The sequence below is a fragment of the Babylonia areolata genome, chromosome 8, assembly GCF_041734735.1.
Source record: "Babylonia areolata isolate BAREFJ2019XMU chromosome 8, ASM4173473v1, whole genome shotgun sequence".
NCBI classification, from domain to species: domain Eukaryota; kingdom Metazoa; phylum Mollusca; class Gastropoda; order Neogastropoda; family Buccinidae; genus Babylonia; species Babylonia areolata.
In genome coordinates, this window is record NC_134883.1 from 29,130,162 (window position 1) to 29,147,778 (window position 17,617).

Below are 17,617 nucleotides of genomic sequence, written 5' to 3' on the forward strand. Positions count from 1 at the left end.
AACAGCTGGATGGTTAAAGGGTCCTGGGTTAAAAAATCCCAGTTACAGCACCTGGTTGGTAAAGGACAGAGATTTTTCTGATCTCCCAGATCTATATATATCCAGGTCTGATCCCTCTCTTCATGTCATTTTCAAGAAGAGGATACAGGTCAAAGATTCTGTCATTAATGTCAACATTTGGTGAGTTACGGAAAGAAGAACATACCCAGCATGCAAAAAAGGAGTACAGTTGCCTACATTTTTTACCTCAGTGTGTATTTTTAAAATTTTTTTTTACAAAGTGTGTGAAGTCCTCTATTGACACAGAAGAACATCCTGTAATCTATGTTAAAGTTTGATTGGTAATAGACAGATGAAATAACAACTGCAAAAACAAAACAAAACCAAACAAAAATAACAACAACAACAGTATGTACAGCAACAACAACATGTCTCAGCACAATTTAGTGTTTGGATGGATGTCTGTGCGGTGTTATGGTTGTAAGTTTTCTCATTTTTCTGGATTTTTACATTGTACAGCACAGATGAGAATTTTCTACACAGGAAAGCATTATATAAATTGGATTATTATCATTGTTATTATTATTATTATTATTTTCTTTTTTCTTTTTTTTGCATTCTGATCTTTTTCTCGGGACATAAACACCCCTCACCCCTCTTCCCCACCTTCCATGTTTTCCTCAGCGTGACTGAGCCCTACAATGCTGACTTTGACGGAGACGAGATGAACCTCCACCTTCCCCAGTCCCTGGAGGCGCGGGCTGAAGTGGCAGAGCTGGCAGCGGTGTCCCGGATGCTGGTGACACCTCAGTCCAACCGGCCGGTCATGGGCATCGTGCAGGACTCCCTGACCGGCATCAGCAGGATGACCCGGCGGGACACCTTTCTGGAGCAGGTGAGTGGCGCCAGACCCGCCCTGACCTGAGAGAAGCAGCACTGAGATGAACTGTTTGGTCCGCTTGTGACATAGTCGGTGTGAAAATGAACGCATGGTCCATTTATCCCAGTCCCCCCTGATGATGAACCTATGGCCCATTTATCACAGTCCCCCTAAAATGAACAAATGGTCTATTTATCAGTCCCTTGAGGATGAACCTGTGGTCCATTTATCACAGTCCCCTAAAATGAACCAATGGTCTATTTATCAGTCCCTTGAGGATGAACCTATGGTCCATTTATTCACAGTCCCTTAAAATGAACCAATGGTCCATTTATCACATTCCCCTGATGATGAACCTATGGTCCATTTATCAGTCCCTTGATGATGAACCTATGGTCCATTTATCACAGTTATCATGGTTTGAAACAGTAAACTTCTTATCAAAGTGAGTCTTATTTTACAACCCACAGATCAAAAGAAAGAAAGAAAAAACGAGAAAAGAAAAAAAGAGGCTTTCTCCATTTGAAAGTTTTGGTTTTATCATCAAGCAGCAGGTTGGACCATATGAAGAGCTACTATTGTCAATTATTACCAGAAAAAAACAACAGCAATAACAAAAAACTTTGTTGGTATAAGTGTGCAACAAGATCCAATGGCCTGGCATAAACGGTCCTCCATGATACTGTTTGAGGGAGGGAGACAGAGGGTGGGGGTGTGTGGCTGGGTGGGGGTGGGGTGGGAGTGGGGGGCGGTGTGGGTGGGAGGCAGAAAAAAAAAGATGGACTGACTACATTGCGGAAAGGACAGGAAAACCCAGGCTTTGACACACGACCGACAGACATGGAGGAATCTGGTGAATAGCTCTTCTGTGCAGTGCCCTGATTTGACTCTGGGGAAATTCCCCATTAAAACTGAAACTGGAGCAGCGTGACTGATTGGTGAATGATGGAGTGATGGCCTAGAGGTAACGCGTCCGCTTAGGAAGCAAGAGAATCTGAGCATGCTGGCTTGAATCACGGCTGAGCCGCCGATATTTTCTCCCCCTCCACTAGACCTTGAGTGGTGGTCTGGACGCTAGTCATTCGAATGAGACGATAAACCGAGGACCTGTGTGCAGCATGCACTTAGCGCATGTAAAGGAACCCATGGCAACAAAAGGGTTCTTCTTGGCAAACAATTCTAATGATTTTATCATAGATGAAGATGTGTTTTGTTGTGTTGTGTTGTATTGTTTTGTGTTGTATCGTATTGTATTGTCGTTTGCTTAATTTGTTGTGAAAATTTGCAAATTTCATTTCAGATATAAGTTTGATTTAAAATTACCATAATTATACATCTATTATTTGCTTCACAACTTACACATCTACTATGTGGTTCACAACTCTGTGTTTGTGTGTGTGTGTGTGTGTGTGTGTGTGTGTGTGTGTGTGTGTGTGTGTGTGTGTGTGTGTGTGTGTGTGTGTGTGTGTGTGTGTGTGTGTGTGTGAAGGGGGAGGTAATGAACCTGCTGATGTACATACCTGACTGGGACGGGAGGATCCCCCAGCCGGCCATCCTGAAGCCACGCCCCTTGTGGACAGGGAAGCAGATCTTTTCCCTGCTCCTTCCCAAAGGAGTGAACTGCCAGCGAGAGCACAGTACCCACCCGGGCTCGTCGGAGGAGAAACTGTACAAGTGGATATCTCCTGGAGACACGAAGGTGACGTCAAAAATAAAGTTGACTATCTGTCTGACTTTTTAAAATGTTTAAAAAATTTCTTGTCTGCCGGTATTGTTTTTTTGTGGATTTTTTTTTTTTTTTTTTTTTTTTTTTTTTTACAAATTGTTAACTCACACAGCAGGCCAGACTCCACAGTTAACGATAAGTAAAAAAACAACAACTATATCCTGAACATGTCTCTTTCGCAAGTTAAGAAAAAAGTTTTTATTCAGTTCGCAATTTTATTTATTTATTTATTTAAAAGAAAAACAAATAAATAAAGATTATACAACATCTAAGGAGAAAATCGGGGCAGTGCAAGTGCATATATTTATCTAGGAAAGACAGACACAGTGAAACAGAACATACACACACACACACACACACACACACACACATATACACAAACATACACACACACACACACACACACACACACACACACACACACACAAAAGAGAAGGTTTTAAACAAATTGGTGCATTTCATGAATGAGTGGAACTCAATTACACAAAATAGGCTAACATTCTGAATGCAGTTATAACACTTCATTTTCAGTGTAACATGGGGCCTCGAGGATATGTGTCTCCTTTTGGTATGCATGTCATTTCCCCATCAATGGGCTGATCTCCTTGGCAGGTGCTGGTGCAGAATGGAGAACTTCTGACAGGGATTCTGTGCAAGAAGTCGCTGGGGACGTCGGCTGGGTCACTCCTGCACGTAATCGTCATGGAGATGGGTCACAGGTCGGCGGGGGTTGTGTACGGGGCCATCCAGAAGGTGGTCAACCATTGGCTGTTGTCGGAGGGGCTGAGCATTGGTATCCAGGACACCATCGCTGACAGACAGACCTACGCTGACATCCAGAGCACCATCATGGAAGCTAAGGTAATGCCTGAAGGGAGGAATGTGTGTGTGTGTGTGTGAGTGTGTGTGTGTGTGTGTGTCTGTCAGTGTGTGTGTGTCAATGTGTGTGTGAGTGCGTGTTTGTGTGGGTGTGTGAGTGTGTGCTTGCATGTTGTGCGTGTGTGTGTACGTGTGCATTTGTCGCAAGTCAAGATTGGTGTCTTTTGTGGCTTGTCAAGACCAACCCCCCCCCCCACTCCCTCCACCCCCCCCCCTCCTCCCTACCAGTTGGAAAATGTTCCTTTCCTACGGTTTTAATCAAGCAGTTGATAAAGTAAGGGGGATTGTTCTGGGTTAGCCTTTACTGACAGTTCTTCTTCTTCGTCGTTCATGGGCTACAACTCCCACGTTTACTCGTATGTACACGAGTGGGCTTTTACGCGTATGACCGTTTTTACCCCACCATGTAGGCAGCCATATTCCGTTTTCGGGTGTGTGCATGCTGGGTATGGGTTATTTCCATAAACCACCGAACACTGACATGGATTACGGGATCTGTAATGTGCGTATTTGATCTTCTGCTTGCGTATACACACGAAGGGGGTTCAGGCACAAGCAGGTCTGCACATATGTTGACCTGGGAGATAGGAAAAATCTCCACCCTTTACCCACCAGGCGCCGTTACCGAGATTCAAACCTAGGACTCTCAGATTGAAAGTCCAACGCTTTAACCACTCGGCTATTGTGCCTGTTGGACAGTTCTAAATAATGATAATGATAATACTAATAAAGATGATGGTGATGATTATAATGATAATAATAGTGATAATGATAATGATAACAATATTAACAACAATACTAATTATGATGATGACTGTGATGCTGCTGATGATGATAAGGGTAATAGAATGATAATATTATTGATAAATGTAATAATAATGACAGTAACAATGATAACAATAACAATAATAGATGCCCCGTTCCACTGTCCTCAGTACGCTGTACAACTGGTGGCAGAGAAGGCACACAGTGGCAAGCTGCTCTCCAAACCGGGCTGCACCCTGAGACAGACATTTGAGAATGAGGTGAAAAAAACAAACAAGCAAAACGTTTAGGCAGCACCAAATCAGCAGGCCTAAACAAAACACAAGAAAACCAACCAACAACAACAACAACACCAGCGCCCCCCCCGAAAAAACAACAACACAACAACAAAAAAAAACACAACTTCTTTTGACGCACACCCTGGTAACTGTGCTTATTAACACGCACATACAGACACAACACACACACACACACACACACATGCACTCATGTACACACACCACACATACACCGGTGCACCACACATACACACACACGCACATGCACACCACACATACACCATACACACACGCGCGCGCGCACGCACGCACGCACGCCACACATACACCACACACATGCACACACACACACACACACACACACACACACGATTTTTCAAAGATTAAAAAAAAAACAAAAAAAAAAAAAACCCAAGAAAAAAGCAACAACACCCAACAAACAACACATCTCAGAGACCAGTTATCTTCAATCCTGGTCTGTCTCTGGTTTTGACAATAATCATAATGATAAGAAAATGATGTGTGTTTGTACAGGTGAACCAGATCTTAAACGGCGCTCGCGACAAGACAGGGCAGCGTGCTCAGAGTTCTCTCTCCCCATACAACAACTTCAAGGTCATGGCCGATGCAGGGTCAAAGGGCAACAGGATCAACATCTCCCAGGTAGCCTAGTTTCTGCCATTCTGGGAATAAACAGGTTAATTTCACAGTAAATGCATTGAAGCAAGTGCGCTTGTATGTGAGGTTTGTGCACATGCATGTGTGTGTGTGTGTGTTTGTGTGTGCGTATGCGAGTGTATGTGTGACAATGTGTGTGTGTGTGTGCATGTGCGTGTGTGCGAGTGTGTGTGTGTGTGTGTGTGTGTGTGTGTTTGTGTGTGTAATCATAGGCTTTGCTTACATATTCAAATACGGAAACAGTGAATTTTCTTGATATTTTACATGAACATTTCTTGTTTTTCACTGGCATGTCTAAACAGAATAAGTAACAATCGTTGATAAAATGTGTGCGTGCGTGTGTGCGTGTGTGTGTGTGTGTGTGTGTTCGTACACATGCATTTGTGCATGTCAGTGTTCTATGTGCATACATATCTCTTTGATGTGGGAATGTCTATGCATGTCTCCGTGTGCATGTGCATGTGAATGTGGAATCTACAAAACCATGTCACACACACACACACACACACACACACACACACACACACATGCACACACACACACACACCCATGCACACATGCACACACACAAACACAAACACACACAACTCACAAACAACATAAATACCCAACACATAAACATATAAAGACACAATCACTTACACACATACACACACACACACACACACACACACACATAAAACCACAACACAACCACACACAAAAACACCCTCAACCCCACACTTATACATCCACACCCACACATAGGCACCCTCCCCCCACCCCCAGCCCGACCCCCCAAAAACACACCCACCCACCTACAACCCTCCCACACCCTTACACCCACACCCACACACACTGCATCCTAGTGGTTCTTTTTATATTAGTTTTTTCTAACCACAGCAAGACATTGTCCCACAGATCATAGCCTGCGTCGGGCAGCAGAACGTGGAGGGTGAGCGCGTTCCCTTTGGCTTCAAGGGCCGCACTCTGCCCCACTTCCTGAAGGACGACTATGGGCCTGAGTCACGGGGCTTTGTGGAGAACTCCTACCTGGCTGGACTGACACCCACAGAGTTCTTCTTTCATGCCATGGGGGGCCGGGGGGGTCTGATCGACACGGCCATCAAAACCGCCGAAACGGGTAAGCGAGCGTTCAGGGTTCATGTTTGGCGTGATCGTCGTTGGTTGAACTAGCGTTCGTTCGTCTGGTAAGGTGCAGGTGTTGCAGTCTTCTTTGGTGGTTGAACTGAACTTGTCTCGGAGTATGTGGTGATTACGGTGTGTGTGTGTGTTGGTGGTTGATCTTGTCTTGGAGTATCTGATGATTATGGTGTGTGTGTGTTGGTGGTTGATCTTGTCTTGGAGTATCTGATGATTATGGTGTGTGTATGTGTTGGTTGATCTTGTCTTGGAGTGTCTGATGATTATGGTGTGTTTGTTGTGCTCTTGATGGTGGTTGAACTTGTCTTGAAGTTCTACCATGTTGTATGTGTTGCACTTATCTTCAAGTATCTTTTGAGAAATATGTGTTAGTGGAGCTTTGAGTGTCTGTTATTTTTTTATGTGTTTCAGTTTTATTTGTGACTGAGATTAGTTTAGAGTATCTGGTATGTTGTATAAAACAAGACAAAACAAACAAACAAAAAACCCCTCAACCCATCATGTGTTGTGGGCTTATTGTTTTTTGTTGTTTTTTAAACTTAGTTTGGAATGTCTGGTATGTTCTGTGTGTGACGGTTAGTTTGGAGTATCTGGTATGGTATATATGTGTTGCGGTCTGCTTACTGTGAGAATGATTAGCATTAACGTTCTCCCTGTACCAAAGAACTTGCCTGATGATGAACAAATATTGGCAATGCATCAAAGTTTGCTGGAAAAAAACACACACACACACAAAAAACCGCACAGAATTTCCAGAAGGCGGGGATGCTGTTTATGTACTGAATAACCCCCTCACCCCACACTAATCCCCCGGCACCCTGCCCCTCCCCCAAATCCCCCCGCCACCCCCCTCCAGCATCACACACCAAAGCAGGCTGTGTGATCTGTGCGTGTCAGGCTACATCCAGCGCCGCCTGGTGAAGGCCATGGAAAGCGTGATGGTTCAGTACGACGGCACCGTTCGGGATCAGAGCAGCGGACAGCTCCTGCAGTTCCGGTACGGGGAGGACGGCCTTGATGCAGCCTGCATGGAACACCAGAGCATGCCGTCCCTTCTCCTGAGTGATGCTGTCCTCCAGAAGCGACACAGACTGGACGTCACAGACAGCAGGTGAGGAGGCGCTTGGAGCCTGAGAGGCCTGTGAGGATGACAAGGAAAGAGTCTTTGAAGGGTGGTTGAACTTGTCTTGGAGTGTCTTCATCTTCATCTTCTTCTTTTTTCTTCTTCATTTGTGGGCTCGGACTCACACATTCAGTCATATGCATGAGTGGCCTTTTACGTGCATGATCGTTTTTACACCTGCCATGTAAGCAGTCATACTCCGTTTTCAGGGGGTGGGAGGTGGGGGGACCGGGGGGGGGGGGTAGGTAGTGGGGGGGTCGGGGGGGGGTAGGTAGGGGGGGGGGGGGGGGTGCGGGGGGGGGGGGGGGAGGGAGTTCATGCTGGGTATGTTCTTGTTTCCACAACCCACTGAATGCTGACATGGATATTAGAATCTTTAGCATGCATATTTGATCTTCTGCATGTGTATACATATGAAGGGGGCTCAGGCACTAGTGGGTCTGCATATCGGTTGACCTGGGAGATCTGAAAAATCTCAAACCTTTACCCACCAGGTCCTGTGACTGGGATTTGAACCTGGGACCCTGAGATTGAAAGTCAACGCTTTGACCATGTGTAGTGCTCTACATGATGCTTGAGCATTGTCTTGACCTTTTGCTGTTGTGATCCACAAAAGTTTCTGTTAGTGTGTAAAAAAGAAGTGTAAAGTGTGTTCTTCTGTGTGTTTATTGCTGCAGAAGAGTTTTTGTAGCTGTTGTGTATGTAGGCAGAGAGAGGGGGAGAGAGAGAGAGAGAGAGAGAGAGAGAGAGAGAGAGAGAGAGAGAGAGAGAGATGTTTGGTGTGGAGTTCCAGACTGTGGCTCTTGTGCGCATGTGGTTTCTTAATGTGTCATGCAACTCATACGACTTGTACACAATATTCTTAATGTGTCGTACAACTCATACGACTTATACACAATATTCTTAATGTGTCATACAACTAAGTCAACTCATATACAGTATTCTTAATGTATCATACAACTCAGTCAACTTATACACTATATTCTTAATGTCATACAGCTCGTACACAATATTCTTATTGTATCATACAACTCATACAACTTATACACATTCTTAATGTGCCATATCACTCACACAATTTGAACCAGTACCTGTCATTTTCAGTCTGTACAGGAACAAGATACACTGATATATAAACTTTCAGATGTGTCTGCTTTCGCTTCAAATGGGTCATAATACAAACACAACCATGAATCCCACAGAACAGCATGGAAGTCTCATTATAAATCCAAAACTTCCCTGGGCCCTACCTCTTTCAGACAGTTGGGGAGTTTCTGTGGAAGTCTTATTATAAATCCAACTTCCATACTGCTTTCAGATAGCTAAAAAGTTTCTGTGGAAGTCTTATCAAAAATCCAAAAGTTCCTTACCTCTTCCAGATAGCTGGAGAGTTTCTGTGGTAATTCTCCATTTTCAAGGTTCACAACTGCAAGTCAGTGCTGCTTATGCTCCTTCAGACGGCTGGAGGATTTCTGTGGAAGTCGTAAGTTCCATACCTCTTTCAGATGGCTGTGGAGAGTTTCTGTGGAAGTCTTAAGTTCCATTCCTCTTTCAGTCGGCTGGAGAGTTTCCTGACACCGGAGGTGGCCCAAGAGGTGAGAACGGACGTGAACTGCCTGACCAAGCTGGAGGAGGAGTGGCGGCAGCTCCTGGACGATCGCGACCACCTGCGTCAGCTGTTCCCCCGGAGCTCGCCCAGCCTTGTGCTGCCCTGCAACCTGCAGCGACTGATCTGGAACGCCAAGACCATCTTCCGCGTTTCCCAGCGCCGCAAGTCTGACCTGTCACCGTTCAAAGTCATCCAAGGTCAGAAATGTGTGAAAGGATTAGGAGTTGGGTTGTTTTTTTTGTTTTGTGTTTTTTTCCTTTGCCTGTCACCCTGACTTTTCACCAATCAAAGTTATCCAAGGTCAGAAGTGTTAAAGGTTAGAGTTGGTTTTGTTTTCCCTTTTGCCTGTCACCCTGACTTTTCACCATTCAAAGTTATCCAAGGTGAGAAGTGTTAAAGGTTAGAGTTGGTTGGGTTTTTTTTTCCCTTTTGCCTGTCACCCTGACTTTTCACCATTCAAAGTTATCCAAGGTCAGAAGTGTTAAAGGTTAGAGTTGGTTGGGTTTTTTTTTCCCTTTTGCCTGTCACCCTGACTTTTCACCATTCAAAGTTATCCAAGGTCAGAAACCTGAAATGGTAGGAGTCTGAGTTTTTTGTTTTTGTTTTTTCATTTGCCTGTCACACCACGCAGTTAGTCCGATGTGCTATTGTTTGTTTGACGAGTTCTAAGATATAGAATGAATAAGATAAGGCAGCGATGTGGATGAATTTCACAGATAGGTGTTTGGGACCTTGGTCTGTGAATGTGTCCAGTTCCAGTCTGCATGCTTTCTTTCATGATGTAATTGTCATTTGCACTTCTTTTAGATTTTTTGGAGAAAGCTAATACCACAATCTGAAGAAATTACAACAAATCATATCAACATGAAAATAATACTTATCCATGTTCTGACACTGGAAAACTGAAAATTAACGTGTAATTTTTAGATGATTAGCTGCTCTGTTACATCAGTTAACTTCAGATTTTAGGTGTGGATATCATGTGCAATGTTTTGCCTAGGTTGGTGTGTGGTCTGTGAAGGAGTCAAACGCTCTCTCTCTCTTTCTGGTCTCCTAGATGTTCGTGACCTCTGCGATCGGCTGAAGGTCGTTGAAGGTGAGGACCCTCTGAGCCTGGAGAGCGACCGCCATGCCACGCTGCTGATGAAGTCGCTGGTGCGTGCAAGTCTGTGTGCAAAGAGCATGACGCAGGAACACCGACTGTCCACGGAGGCATTCGACTGGCTGATTTCGGAGATTGAGTCGCGCTTCCAGCAGGCACAGGTACATCTTGCAATCAGTTGCAAGGAAAAAAACAAACACCTGTCACTTATGATGTTGCACATAATTTTAGTTGAAAACTCTTAGTGCTGCTGTTGCTGTCAGTTGTGGTGTTATAGACAGTCATGATAAATAAATAAATAAATAAATAAATGAATATGTGGTTGTGTATAGGGAGAGCGACCGGGAATGAGCATTGTGGGAGTAATGCCCATGAAAAGGGGATGCAGATGATGGAGCAACAAAAAAGAAAAAAACGAAAAAAATTGGTAAATGAATAAAAATTTTTACTATTTTGCAAAACGAAGGAGAAGAAAACAGATAAATGAGTGCAACTCTGAGCAACACCGTTATATGTTTTGCTATACTGTGGTTGGAAACTCATCTTCCGTAATCTGCCAGCATCCAGTGTTTATATTTCTGATTTTGATTTATGTGTTTTTCCCAGCATTTTTTAGTTATTGTTATTTGCTTTTTCGTTGTTTTTCTTGCATTACAATGTTTTTCATCTGATCTAATTCAAATATCACTCAGTCACTTTTCCGTTTTTCCTTTCTTTCTTCCTGCTCTCATGTTAATTCTACTTCCCACCATTATTAATGTATGTCTGTATTAACACCGCTCACAATATACAGTCTGAACAAAAAATAATGTGTGCAAAATAAAACAAAAGAATGAATGAAAGGACAAACTGCTACTGTTGAATAAAGATAATGTGTGCAAAAAAAACCAAACAAAAGAATGAACAAAAGAACAAACAAACATCTACTGCTACTACTACTACTGCTGCTGCCGCTGCTTGTTGTGGCAACACAAACAGGTCCACCCAGGAGAGATGGTGGGAGCCTTGGCGGCACAGTCACTGGGGGAGCCAGCCACGCAGATGACGCTCAACACCTTCCACCACGCGGGTGTGTCGGCCAAGAACGTGACCCTGGGCGTGCCCCGGCTGCAGGAGATCCTCAACATGGTGCGGAACCCTCGCACCCCAGCCATGACTGTGTATCTCACCGGCCCGGCCACCCACGACGATCAGCGCGCACAGGTAAAATGGATTCGGTTAACCCCGGAAAACGGAGTATGGCTAGCCCACGTGGTGGGGTAAAAAAACCCAAAAAACAAACGGTCATACACGTTAAACCTCACTTGTACATATACTGTGTGAGTGAAGATTGGAAGTTGCAGCTCACGAACAAAGAAAGAAGAAGAAGAAGAAGAAGATTCGATTAAGGAGGGTAGGGGGTGGGCAGGTGATGAGGGGGTGGAGGATGGGTGTGGGGGGCAGAAATTGCTTGTCTCACTGACGTTCCTTGGAAGGAACTTCAAATGTTTAACCCACTTGCATTGATATACTTCACAGAGAGAGAAACTCACTGTCGAGTGTTTGGCTTCTTGTTTGTCAGATAAATACCAGAGGGTTAAAAAAAAAATTGGGTCCATGGATTCAAGGAATGGATCCATGCGGTGCATCACTTTGTTAGATCCATATTCGAAACTTACTGAGGGCTCCGGGCAGGCGTAGAGGGCAGGGGGGGTGGGGCAATTGTTTCAGTTGAGGTCTTCTCAGGGAAAAGCAGCTCCAGCTGTTTGTGAGGTCTGGCTTCAAAACTTACTGGAAAGCAAGTGGGTTGGGTCAGGCTTAAAGGGGTGGGGTGTGGGGCTGTGCATCAGTTTAGGTCTTTTCAGAGAAAAGCAACTCTTGTGGCGCTTATGGAAATAAGGATTACTTCACTTCATCTTTGTTGTGCACCGTTCTATCTGTTTTGTTTACCGGGGGCTGTACTGCAATATTTTATCAGTGTTCATTGATCTGTTTTTGAAGATGTACTGACTATAGCCACATGCATGGCTGCATGCAGAAACACATGCAGGCACACCCCCCCACCCACACCCCCCCCACCCCACACACACACACTCACACACACACACTCACCCATACCCCCCCCCACTCCACACACACACACACACACACACACACGCACCTACACACATATATTAAACTGAAGAAAACACACACACACACACACACACACACACACATGAACACACTAGGTAGCAATGTGAAACAAACATGATTGTCTTTCATTGTGTAGGTAATGCTTTTTTTTTTTTAGCATATGTTCACATGAACATGTGCATGCACGCAAGCACAGATGCACACACACACACACACACACACACACACACACACACACACACACACAGAAATCATGAAGGAAACATCAATGCCGCCATCTTCCTGCTGACTGCTTAACAAATCATTGAATCTGACGACCACCACCAGGCCATTCAAAGTCGGCTTGAGCACACCACACTGCGCCATGTGACTGACAACAGTGCCATCTACTATGACCCTGACCCCTCCAACACCATCATCCGTGAGGATCAGGACTGGGTCAGTGTGTACTTCGAGATGCCAGACTTTGATGCCAGTCGCCTGTCGCCATGGTTACTGCGTCTGGAGCTGGATCGGAAACGCATGACGGACAGGCGTCTGTCGATGGAGCATGTGGCTGACATCATCAGTGGTGGTGAGTAGCTTTGTTTTCTTTGTTTTATGTGTGATTGGAAGGAAAACCCACAACAACTACAACAACAATAAAATAACAAAGAAAAGGAAATCCAAAGACACAATGTGTTCTGTTTGTTACAGGTTTCCACAAGACAGTATTCATTTATTTGTTCATTTGCATATGCCTTTGGAGTCTGGTTGTGTTTGCTTGGTCATTTCCATTGATTCCTTTTCCCATTTGTGTGATCATTTTTCAAAGGTGTCATTTGCAGGCTTTGGTGATGACCTGAACGTCATTTTCAATGATGACAACGCTGAGACCCTGGTGATCAGGATCCGCATCGTTGCCCAGCAAGAGGGAAAAGCAACAGAGGAGGTGGGTGCCATGAAAGCGATAGACATGACATGAAATGGCCAAGGGCAGAGGTGGACGTGTTGTACGATCAGGGAGAAAGGGAAAGTGAGTTGAGAGCTGTGGTTAAAAAAAAGTGACATTGAGGAGACGGATGGCCATGAAAACTAAAGACATCAAAAGACTAAAGGCAGCGTTGAAAATGTAATGGGGGTTAGCAGAACTAGGGAGAACAGCAAAAGAGAATTTTGCTGAAGACACACAGAAAAAATCAGCTGAGCTTTAAGAAGTTGTTGTGAAGTATGTAGTTTATTCGGCACAGCAACAAACAGGTCCTTTGGAGGGTCTTTAAACGTTATAAAAGTCAAGTCAGATGACGTCAGGTGTTGGTGACGACTGTTTGTTCAGAGGACTGATAACAAGTAATTAGCAAATTAACCTGTTTCCAGACTGAGGAAGTGGACCGACTTCCAGACGACACGTTTCTTCGTGTGATTGAGTCCACCCTTCTCTCGGAGCTGTCCTTGAAAGGGATTCCAGACATCAAAAAGGCGAGAATTGCTCCTTGCTTTCATTGACACTTGACTTTGAAGAATGAGCGTTGTATTCTGTAGTTATAAAACGTTGTTTAAGAGACACCATTGATCACTAAGTATGGAAGTGCTACTTTATGCACTCATTCTAGAGGGGATTAGATGATGTTTTGAAAATGTCATGTGTCCATTGTGAGAGGATCACATGAAGTATCAGAGTAGTACTTTTTTGGCACAGATCAAAAAACACAAACGGATGAAATTGTCTAATCTTTTTATCATACTGGATAGATTTTGTACATGAAATGTAGAATTAATACAAACAGATCTAATACAAATGTATTCCTAAAGGACCTTAATTACAATTACAAAATGGAGAAATATGTACAGCTTTTGAAAATGGAATATGCAAAATTTAAGAAAATAATGGTTCTCTTATTACAGTCTGATTGAAACAATTTTTCATCCACTGTACTGTTAATGATTGTTTAGTATCAGATGGTGAACTGTATTTTGTTTTCACAATGCTTGATATTTTGCTCTTGAACAGCAGTGTGTGAACCTGGTTTTCTGAGTCAGGTGGATGAGTACTTAATGCACTTATGTTTACTACAGATTATGTGTCATTAAAAAAAATGGGGTTGCTGTTGTACATTCATTTTCTGAACTGCATGAGATACAGTACTGTATAGTGTTTAGTCAAAGGTCATGGTCAACCGATGGGCCTCATCGGCCCCTTTTTCACTTCAGGTGTCTCTGCACTGGCCTCAAGCAGACGAGAAGAAGAAGCGTGTGCACGTGACCTCGGAGGGGGAAATGAGAGCCGACCCAGAGTGGGTGCTGGAAACTGAAGGTTCGAACCTTCTGCGTGTCCTGAGTGACCCGGAAGTTGATGCATGCAGGACGTCCACCAACCACATCGTCGAGGTCTTCTCTGTGAGTTGGGCTTCTGGAGTGTTTTTGCATGTGGTTTTACCGCTGAGCCAACAGCAAAGTGAGAGCTGTATTATCAGTGGTTTCTCTAATGCAATGGGAAATCATTTACAGCTTAGTCTTTTGTGAAGGATTATGACTCTTAAACTAGGAGGCAAAGTTGCACTGGCTCTTTGTGCTGCAGCCTTGGGGGCTAGTTGGTCTTTAGGAACCATCCCAACACCGACTGTCCTAAAACCCTCTTGGCCGAGAGATTGGGAATGTAACTTGGGCAAGACACTCCCACTATAATCAAATTCTAGCCCAAATAGTCGGGACAGCAGTTGCCTCCTCTGCTGTTCTGATGGTCATAGTTCAACAAGACTGACTGTCTGTCATATATAAGAGTATGTATACAGATACGGATGATTTATTCAATAAAGGCCATGGTCTCTCATGAAGGGGGCGCTGTGAACAAACATTCCAAAATAATAAAATCACAATAATGATATTAGTAAATGATGAACTGCAAATGCACTGGGTTGAAGAAGTGCTTCAGAGGCAGGGAGCTATTGGGGATGTGAGTCTCAAGACAGTACAGAGAGAGTGCTTGATGAAAATGTGACACCACTTCTAAAGCACGGGAGTGAAACTTTGCTCAGCTCTTGATATCTAACATGAAAACATGTTCCTTTTCTGTTATTTTTGAAATTTGTGTATTTTTTGAAACAATTTTAGTAAGTTACATTTGGACTTCAGGATGTGCTGGAATGAAAACTGGGATAACTATTGCCAGTGCCTTGAGCCTTGCTACATATATTTGTGTTACTGCTTTGTTTATGTTGTGTCTTCAGTTCAACAGTATTCAGTTGTTCTTTTTTCGATACCTCAGTCCAAGCAAGAAAGTTTTTGTTGTGAGTTTGGCTACAGAAGAAAGGTTAGTCATTAGACACAACTGTAACTGAATATCCAGAGACGGAAAGCCATTAGACACAACTGAATGTTCGGAGACGGAGATCTAATTATCACCAAAGCAAGCAAAATGACCACTTCATCATTTGGAAACACATTAGTTCTTCATGCAGAATTTGAATCATGATCTTTAGGCTGTAGTTTAAAGAGAGTATTTGTGCAAGTCTCTTTTCATTATAAAAAACAACAACAAAAAAAAACAAAAAACAAAAACAAACAAAGAACACAACAAAAAAGAAAGATATGAAATCAGCGCAGCATGTTCTAGATACTGCTTTCTTGTGTCATGGACAGACCCTGGGAATCGAAGCAGTGCGCAGAGCCATCGAACAGGAACTCCAACACGTCATCTCCTTCGATGGCAGCTACGTCAACCATCGTCACCTGATGCTGTTGTGCGAGGTCATGACCTGCAAAGGTCACCTGACATCTATATCCAGGCAAGGGTTCAACCGTCACCAGCCAAGTGCTCTTGCCAAGTGCTCCTTTGAGCAGACGGTACGCATTAGTGTAGGTTGAGGATGTGATGATTTATCTTTCTGCTGCTGTATGCGAACTTGTTTATGAGGAAGCTGACTCATTGGAGGAAAACGGCTGGACACTGGTCTATTTGGATGAGATGATAAACCACAGTCCCTTGTGGAGCATACGCTTTTGCATATGCAAAAGAACCCACAGCAACACAAAGGTTGGCCCTGGCAAAATTCTGTAGAAAAATCCACTTTGTTAGTGAAAAAAATACAGAAAAAAAGAAAAAGAAAAAAGGGTGATGCTTTCACTGTAGCAATGAGCTCTCCCTGTGGAGAGCAGCATGAATTTCACACAGAGAAATCTGTTGTGACAAAATTAAAATAGAATAGAATAGAACATGACATGACACAACACAATGAATACAATGCAATGCAATGCAGTGCAATATTCTGTAATGCCATGCAATACAATACAATACAATACAATACAATACAACACAACACAACACAACGTATTGCCATGCAACACAACACAATTCAGTGCAGTGCAATACAATACAATATAATACAATGCAGTGCAGTGCAATGCAATAGTAAACAATGCAATACAATGCAATCCAATCCAACACAACACAGTGCACAACACAGCGCAACGCAACCCAACCCAAATGCAACCCAACCCAACCCAACCCAACCCAACCCAAAGCTCGCCTCACTGGTGTGGATGTGCACGGTCCAGGTGGATGTACTGATGGAGGCAGCCTACCATGCAGACATCGACCCGGTGCGGGGCGTCTCTGAGAGCCTGATGATGGGGCAGCTGGCCCACCTGGGCACTGGCTGCTTTGACCTGCTGCTGGACGCCGAGGCCTGCAAACATGGCATGGAGCTTCCTGCTGACTCCCTGGTCTCCATGGGCCCTGGTCAGTGCCTGTCTCTGTGTGTGGGCGGTGGGGTGAGGGTGTGTGTGTGTGTCAGGGGGGGAGGGGTTAGGGGGGGAGTGCTGGGATGGGTGGTGTTGGTGGGCCTGATTGTGTATGATAGTGGCGGGGTGTGTGTGTGCCTGGGGAGGTGGGGGCGGGGGAGGTGCTGGGGAGAGGGTGGTGGTGGTCATGGTGTGTGTGTGTGTTTGTGTGGGTGAGGGGTGCTGGTGGGTGGGGGTGTGTCTGTGAAGGGGGTGAGGGGGTGGTGGTGGTGGTCATGGTTTGTGTGGGGGGAGGTGTGCTGTTGGGTGGGGGTGTTCCCGTGAGGGGGCGGAGGTGCTGGGTAGGGGGTGGTGGTGGTCATTGTGTGTGTGTGAGGGCGTGGGGGGGGGGGGGTGCTGGTGGGTGGGGGTTTGTCTGTGAAGGGGGGAGGGATATGTGCTGGGGGGTGAAGTGCTGGCATGGGTGGGGGTGGGTGGCATGATGTGTGTGTGTGTGTGATGGTGGGGATGTGTGCCGGGGGAGGGGGGATGTGTGCTGGGGAGGTGGGGAGGGGGGTTGTGATGTGTGTGTGTGAGGGTGGTTGTGCCCGGGGGTTGGGG

The 17,617-nt window shown here is 44.7% G+C and overlaps 1 protein-coding gene across 2 annotated transcripts in view; it reads left to right on the plus strand.

Annotated features, from left to right (window-relative positions):
- LOC143284712 (DNA-directed RNA polymerase II subunit RPB1-like) overlaps window positions 1–17,617 on the plus strand; it is a 31,731-nt gene that overhangs the window by 7,811 nt on the left and 6,303 nt on the right. For both annotated transcript variants that reach the window (XM_076591647.1, XM_076591648.1), the window contains 16 exons: window positions 685–895; window positions 2,370–2,579; window positions 3,219–3,467; window positions 4,421–4,510; window positions 5,063–5,191; window positions 6,107–6,329; window positions 7,247–7,460; window positions 9,028–9,278; window positions 10,139–10,344; window positions 11,162–11,386; window positions 12,626–12,872; window positions 13,126–13,229; window positions 13,655–13,756; window positions 14,489–14,674; window positions 15,917–16,120; window positions 16,832–17,015. In XM_076591647.1, coding sequence (XP_076447762.1) covers window positions 685–895; window positions 2,370–2,579; window positions 3,219–3,467; window positions 4,421–4,510; window positions 5,063–5,191; window positions 6,107–6,329; window positions 7,247–7,460; window positions 9,028–9,278; window positions 10,139–10,344; window positions 11,162–11,386; window positions 12,626–12,872; window positions 13,126–13,229; window positions 13,655–13,756; window positions 14,489–14,674; window positions 15,917–16,120; window positions 16,832–17,015 — 3,035 coding nt within the window. The remainder of the gene's footprint in view (window positions 1–684; window positions 896–2,369; window positions 2,580–3,218; window positions 3,468–4,420; window positions 4,511–5,062; window positions 5,192–6,106; window positions 6,330–7,246; window positions 7,461–9,027; window positions 9,279–10,138; window positions 10,345–11,161; window positions 11,387–12,625; window positions 12,873–13,125; window positions 13,230–13,654; window positions 13,757–14,488; window positions 14,675–15,916; window positions 16,121–16,831; window positions 17,016–17,617) is intronic.